At 37.8% G+C, this 8,111-nt stretch overlaps 1 protein-coding gene across 1 annotated transcript in view; it reads right to left on the minus strand.

Moving 5' to 3' along the window:
* The window catches only part of Pgm5 (phosphoglucomutase 5), a 204,185-nt gene that overhangs the window by 162,650 nt on the left and 33,424 nt on the right, over positions 1 to 8,111 (minus strand). The window contains exon 2 of the mRNA XM_004637168.2: positions 3,639 to 3,801. Within this exon, the coding sequence (XP_004637225.1) occupies positions 3,639 to 3,801 (163 nt within the window). The remainder of the gene's footprint in view (positions 1 to 3,638; positions 3,802 to 8,111) is intronic.

Raw genomic sequence — 8,111 nt, forward strand, 5'->3', positions numbered from 1 at the left:
TTATTCAGGATATGAGGCACAAACAGGATATTCACTTGACAGAAGTGAGGGATTCCAGATTTAAACTACAGTGTCCCAAGTTACCTAAAAAAAGAAAATATAATTTCTCCTCCCAGCTCTACTGCCTATTGATGTATGAATGTAATCAGGTACATTAATAACTTTCCCCAATTCACTCTAATCCAGTAGTGCAAAACTTTTGACATTTGTGCCACAACTGTCTATTTGTTAACATTGAAAGCTCTAAAAGCATCACCATTATAGTACTCCTAAGTTTTAAAATGAGGATTGACAAAAAATATTTGACATAGTTCCTTAAAACTTAAGGAGTGATTTGGCCCACAGAATACCTTTTGAAAAATATCTCCATTTAGCCCAAGATTCTTCTCTAGTCTTGTCCCACTGTCGTAACAACGGACTCTTCTTAGTATTTTCTGAACAGCTTTAGGCAACTATTTCCCATAACTTCTGTTCTATGTCCCTCCTAGTGACATCTGTATCCATTTATGTTTTTTTCTATAAAAGTTCTGCCCCTTTTCTGGGATCTAGAATGTAAATTGGTTCCACAATTCACTAACTCTGTGACACTGGTTAAGCATTTTTAATCATTTGATCCTTCATTTCCTTCATCAGTTTCTTATGAGAGTTAAATGGAATGATGCACAAAACATGCTGAGCATGGTAACCAGCCTATCATAAGTATTTAAAACACCAGCATTTTCCATTGTTTCTACTTCTCCCCAACACTGTCTTCATCTTCCCTTCTTCTTAAAAACATGCTCTAAATGTTCCTGTCCTCTAACTATATTTTAAAGGCACCCAACTTTAAAAATGTCCTGAGTCCCTGTGCCTACAGGGAAACTTAGTTTTTCATCTCTAAGATATAGTTCTTTTTAATAATTTTATTGAGAAACAAATAGCAATAGATGGTTTCAAAACTGATTACTACCACAGTTTCAATAATTAATACATTGCATATTGTTGTCTTCATAGTGGTTATTCATAGTACAAGATGCAGACATGATATCCTGTCCACAAAAACACTATTGGTACAAATCTTTCTTTTCACTGAATTAAGGGGAAGTAGCTGTATATCTATCCTAACTATTTTGAATACACAGATTCAAAATGGTCCTTTTGTTTAGTTTTGTCAGACAGAGATGGGTATTCCATTGTTATTTAAATATTGTAGGTGCATGAATTCAGAAAAATATTCCAATATAGTCCAGTGGTCCATAATAGTAGTGGGCTATCCATAAGACTGGCAATGTCAGAAGTCATTGACTTGAGCCTTTTACAACTCAGCCTATTAATTTGGCTTTTCTTTTTATACTTTGTATTTATACTTTTCTGCTGGATGGTTAAGACCAAGATAAAGCAAGACCTATATAACAAGAAATGTAACTTTTGTATCTGACAAGGTCAGTCAAATCCCCTCAGGATTAGCCTGAAACCCTGTATTGCAGGTTGTAGATCCTTTGTCAGTGTCAGCCATGTGGATGAGTCACAGCCATTGCCTGATCAATTTGCTTTCTGTGAAAGTGATGAGTGAATGTTTTCTCTCCATGTGACTCTCCTTAGGCACACTCTACATCATTGATCTCTTTTCTCTGTGGCCCCATAATCTTCCTGATCAGAAAATTTGGGACACAGCTGAGTTACATAATGTTACAGTACAGGTTCTCCTATGTCCTGTGTCCTCATGACCTTGAAAGGCTAGGGCCAAAATGTTGGCTGTCCTTGCAGCCTTTATTTTTCTCTAATTTTTGGTCTGCAAACTTAAGTTGTTAACCCTCCAGAAGAGAAGCTAATTATTATTACCCTACAATGTAGGCAGTTGAGTTTAACCTCACTATCTGTCTGAATAAGATATAGTTTTGCAACACACAGCCAGAAGAGACAAATGCCTGAAACTTCTAAAGAAGGATGTTAGAAGATCTTATTCTACATTGAGTAGGAGAAAAAAGAACATCTAAGTCTCTACACCATGAGGAATATCAATTTCATCAATACTGCTTAGACCTGCAAGCATAAACAAATGTTAGAGGGATCTTTAGCTTTGGTAAATGCTGTGATAAATTCAACCCTTACCCATCACTGAAGCTTCCTGTAATTTTGTCTGCAAAATGGGATTATAAATTGCTTTTATTTGGCTATGGTTTGAATGTGTCCCCAAAAAGTTCATATTCTAGAAACTAGATCTCAAGTGTGGTGGAACTGATGTGGTGAATCCTTTAGCCTAGTGGAAGATGGCTACACTGCTGAAGGTATCACCCCTAGAAGGGATTAATATAGCTCTTGTGGTTTTCTGGTTAGTTCCTGAGATAGCAAGTTGGAAAAAGAGATGCCCTGGCACCTGAATCCCTCTAGCTTCCTGTCTCATCAGTAACTGACTGTTGTCTCCCTCTCGCAGACCATCTGCCATCATAGGATGTGGCCAGAAGACTTTCACCAGAGGCAGAACAGATGAGGCCACTGATTTGGAACTTTTGTCCTCCAGAACTATGAGCTGCCTAAGTTTTCTTTCTAAAGTACACAGCCTCAGGCATGTGTGTATTTGCCATAGTTTCTTGCCTTGCAGTTACAGAGCATGGTTGACACTCAACATGAATAAAGATTTTGGGTTGGATAACGTGCAAAATTGCTGCCAGGAGGGACAGGTAATAAACTCCTTTTAGAATATGTTTCACCTGAGGCCAGGAATAATTCATAATGATAACTGTTGTTGCTTAAAATTCAGTCCTCAGTCAGCATTGCTGTTCAAAAGCGATGCAAGAGTCATAGTAAACAAATTTATGGTTTGGAGTTGCATCCCCACTTGAATAAAACAGCTGTAAATATGATTTCAAAGATCAATGGGGAAATTTGACTACTGATTAGATTTCAGATGAGATTAAAGAATAAATGTTATTTCTGTTAGATATGTTACTGTAGTTATGCAGGAATGTGTCTTTCTTTTTGAGAGATACATAAGTGTGTAGATACAAAATGTCTTTATGCTGAATTTTAGGGGGGAAAAGGATAACAAGATGGAAAAGAAGTAGTGGATATATGGAATCCCTTTATTTTGCTCACTATTTTGTTTTATAGTCAATTTTTAAAGAGATTCACCTTCATACATATATCCCACTTTGTTACTAATATAAACTTGTACCAATGTAAGTACAAATGAAGCCATTCTGTGCATTTCACTGAAAGAAAGCCAGCACTGTAAGCAAGCCCAGGGCTTGGGCTAAGAAGCGTGTCTTTCTTTGAGCCACTACATAACCTTCAGCAGCAAGTCAGGCTTTAGGACACTGATTTGTTTATCTGTAAAATGAGCAAAATGGCCTAAATAACCTCCTAGGCATGTCCCAAACTTATCACCTAGTGATGAGCATTAACTATTCAATTATTCTCCTGTCAGATGAGTGTTAAATGTTCAATCATTTCTCAGTTTGGGAGACCAAGCGACCAACCAAATGGATCTTAGAGCCTGTTATGTTACTTTCCTATCTCATATTTTGGACAACTTTCTGGATTCTTCTGAGACAATTCCTTCCTCTCTGCCTGGCTTTTCCACCATAGAGGATCATCAGAAAACTGTGATAACATAATAGGAAAGAAGTCATGATGGAGGGATTTTCTGAACCACATACCTCCATTGGCAACGTTAAACTTCACTCCAAACTCTCCGCCTGGCCCTCCAGGACAGTGGCTGGCTGTTAGGATGATTCCACCAGCTGCCTTGATCTTCCTGATGATGCAGGAAACTGCAGGGGTCGACAGGATGCCATTCTGCCCAATAATCAGCCGTCCAATCTAAACCATCCAGAAACAAAAATCAATCCAAGTAACATGGACTTGAAGGCAACAAGTTAATAGGAACATGTCTCATGTTTGGTCAATGTCTACTCAATCACTTATCCAAAGGAACTGAGTGGGCTTTAGTTAAGAGAGCTGAGAGAGAAGGTGCTCAGGCTTTGTCTGCCTGTCCAGTGTCTCCAAGACCATTTGAAAGATTCCTATCTAGTAGGCCATCATTGACATATAGGTAGGACACAAGTTCTTAGTTTGGCCCTCACTTAGGGTCTCACTCTTTTTTAGAAAGAGAATACAGAATAGTAATATAAAAGAAAAAATTAGAAATGATACAGAACTTCACTGAACAAAATAACATGAATTGGACTGTTTGCTGTGTTGAATAGTGCTGTCTTCGAATTAGTTGCTTAGATTACCATATTTATGCATGCAAAATTGAAAAAAGAAAGAAAACGGTTATAAGAAATTTAGAAGAGAAAAAAATTAAAAAGAAAACAAACAAAAATTAAGTGTTAACTGCTCCTTTCCAAGACCAGCAGAAATCCACAGTACAATTATCCAAGTCATCCTGCTTATATACATAAGCATATCTATTTCCCTGACTCTCTCCCCTGTCCTTCTTCTCTCAGTAATTCCTTCCTTTTGTACAGGTTCATTCCCTTTTCACAGTGTCTATTATACCCTTCAAATTTTATTTCATCTTTCAGATTTATGTATATCCACGTTGACAGCAGCAACATTTGTCATAGCTAAATCTTGGAAGCAACTAAGCAATGCTCATCAACTGAGGAATGGACAAAGAAGATGTGGTATTTTAATACAGTGGAATATTATTCAGCTATAAAAAGTATAAATATGAGGCTTTTATCAGTAAATGGATATAAATTGAAACCATACTCTTAAGTGAAATAAATGAGACTCACATGTGCAAACGCTGTATTGTCTCCCTAGTGTAAGAACCTGAAAGGGTCTCTTTTTCAGGGAAAAAGGAAAGGAGTGCTACTCTGCCTCTCCAGCTTCCTGGGCCTAGGAGAAAACTCACTCAGCAGAGGGCCTGCTGACTGCATCCTTTTTATATTTTGACTGTGCCCTTTAGGTAGGAATTCTTTCTGCCACTATGTGACAACATGCAAAGGGGACACTGGAGAAATTACCCAGAACTCTCTCTGCAGGTTCATTCCTGGGTATGGACAGAATTTTTTTCTGTAGCTATAAGACTGGCTACTTAACAAGTGAGGAGCATGGCCCTGAAACACATTACTTGCTTTATTTTGTTTTAAAACAAGTTTTCAGTTGTCTAATCCAGTGGTTTCTCAATGCTTTCTACAAATTAGGATCACTTGTGAAACATGTATGGGCCCAATAATCAGAAGGCATCCCAGACTAATGAAATTGCAATATCCAGGTGAGATCCATACATGACTAGTTATTAAAGTGTTATAAGTGGTTCCAGTGTTCTCCCAAGTTGGCACCCAGGTCCCCCGTGACTCACAGGACCTTCAGAGTGGGCACCACAAGTACGTGTGGTGGAAATGCAGCACCTCAAGGCCCACTCCAGACTTATTTAGAATTTATTTTTCTGTAAGACCCCTTTGCTCTTCCCAGACAGGTCATTTCAGAAACATCAATGAAGATTTCAAGCTACAGCAGGCTCTATCTTCCATCCCAACAGCAGTCACCCTGATACCAGTATTGCCCCCACCTCTAGACAGAGAGAGCAGAGAGACAGTCAGTCAGTCAGACAGACAGACAGACAGACAGACAGACAGACAGACATAGACAACTTTTGGAAGGAAAATGAATGAACATGCAAGTGAAATGAAATACAGAAGAGAGGGGCTATGTCATTCAGCCCTCAAAATGGCCCCTTGGACTACTCTCTTACATTGCCCGTTCTAGGAGAAGCCAGAGGAAAGCTACCATACCACAAAGACCCTCTGTAGAGGCCTCTAGGAAAATGGACCAAACCCTCATCAACAGCAGGCACCAATAACAGCCTCATGAGTGAGCACTTTCACAATGGATACTGCAATCCCCATCAACTAGTCACCTTCTAAAACCCCCATCAACAGGTAACTATGACTTCATGAATGTCCCCAAACCGAAATAACTCATCTCCTCTCAGAGAAACTGTGAGGGATAGTAAGTGTGTGTTGCTATTTTAGGTCACTAGGCTTTGTGCAAATTTCTTAACAGCAATCAGTGGCTAATATAGGAGAAAAGAGTTTCACTGAAGAAAAAAGAGTCAAGAATAACCCCGGCTTGGGGCCAGGTAGATGGCTCAGTGGAATAAGCACTTCCCTGGCAAGTGCAAGGGCCTGTGTTCAATCCCCGGTTCTGCAAAAAATAAATAAGCAGGTATTTTTCATCAAGTATTGATATGTTGAACTTTAAGTCCCTGCATAATATGATAAAAACATTTCAAAAATTACAATATATTTTAAAAAAAGAATAACTCCAGGTTTCTATATTTAATAATCTGACAGGCAATTGTGCCAAAAAAGACAACAACAATAGTTACACTCAATATCCAGAGCCATAATAAATTATTTTCCATATATTCATTAAAATTTATGTAGTCATTCATTTGATTTTAGAGTATCTACCATAAAACTGACAATACAGAAGACACTGCCAACATAGCAATAAATATAATTTAGCCACTGTCCTCAAATAAAGTCTGAAAAATTAAGAATATGAAAAATACCACTTTTGTTAATAATTTTCTATATCTCTCATTTTTCTGGATTATTCTTAATAGAAATAACCCTCTAAGAGGGAAAAGCATATACAGAAAGATATTTTCTGTATTAGTCATTAAACATGACATCTTGAAGGGTACAACAGATATTGGGACAAGGGAATGAACTTATTCAAAAGGAAGGAATTACTGAATTGAGAAGGACAGGAGAGGAAGTGGGGGCCAGGGAGATGGCTCAGTGGAATAAGTGCTTCCCTGGCAAGCATAAGGGCCTGAGTTCAATCCCTGGTTCTGCCAAAAGAATAAAAATTTTTAAAAAAGATTAATCTATGTATGTAAGCAAGATGGTTTAGATAACTGTACTGTGCATTTGTGCTGGTCTATGGAACAGAGTAGATTATGCTTAATTTGTTTTATCTCCTTTTTTCAATTGTTTGTACTTTTTATCTTCTTAATTTCTTATACATTTCTTTTTTCTTCCAATTTTATGTACATATATCTTATAATATGAATAACTGGCTGGAAGACAATACTATGTACTACAACAAATACTATGGAATTAACATTACTTTGCTAAGTGAAATTTTGTATCACTTGAAATTTTTTTTCTGTTTTAGTTCTAATCTGTATTCTTTTTAAAATTAAAAAAAATTAAAAAGTGAAGTCTTGGCCCACTGGAAATTTTCACACATCACTAATATATGAGTAAGAAACAACTTCAAATTGCTTTTAAGGCAATAAAAATGAATTACATTTCTGCTTCATAGCCTGTAGTAATCTACATTTTCTTAAGTGCTAGAAAAGAAACAGAGAAAATGCTTTAAAACTAAACAAAAAATGTAAAATAAAAAATTATTTGTATACTCTTACAATATGAAAATATATACACTTTGAGCAAACACTTGTTAAAATACAGCAATACTACTCCACCCAGCCCCCAGGGCCTGCATGTGTGGGGGACCTTCTTCAGACTCTCTGGAATCTCCTCTATCTGACATGCCTGGTATAGAACCCTACAGCAGAACTCCCTGCAGAGAGGCAAGGGGGCAAGACCCACCCAACTAATCCAGGAGCAGAACTCCTTGCCAGAGGGGCACAGCAGGTCTACTCACACGGGCTACAGCAGGAAGAAGCTGAGCACAGCAGCCAGACCCAGTCAGGCCCACCTGGACAAATTTGAACTTGGTAGATCCAGACCTGGTAAGCTGAGACACTTTGCTAGACCCAGAAGACATGCTCCCTTTCTCTCTTGACTGAAAGAGGGGGAAACAGGTAACTGGGGTGAACTAGTCTGCCTGGAAGACTACAGGTACAAAAGAGGAGGTGATCAGACAGAACTTAAGGGAACTAATGTAAGTACAAATTCCCAATCTAATACTTAACTATACAGTCATAATATTTGTTCTTAGAGTCTAAAAGGCAAACCCATTAGAAACAAAAGACTGTCAACTGCTAAATCTCACTACCCATTACTAGTGTTGCTAATTATAGTTCTGTAAATACTAAACTGTAACTACCTTAACCACATAATCTCTCTTGGGTAAGAATATCAGTACATACAAAGTTAATAACTGCAACAAAGCTCTACACCAAAGGTCAGAAGACAGTG

This window comes from Octodon degus, unplaced genomic scaffold (assembly GCF_000260255.1).
Source record: "Octodon degus isolate 3935 unplaced genomic scaffold, OctDeg1.0 scaffold00087, whole genome shotgun sequence".
NCBI classification, from domain to species: Eukaryota; Metazoa; Chordata; class Mammalia; order Rodentia; family Octodontidae; genus Octodon; species Octodon degus.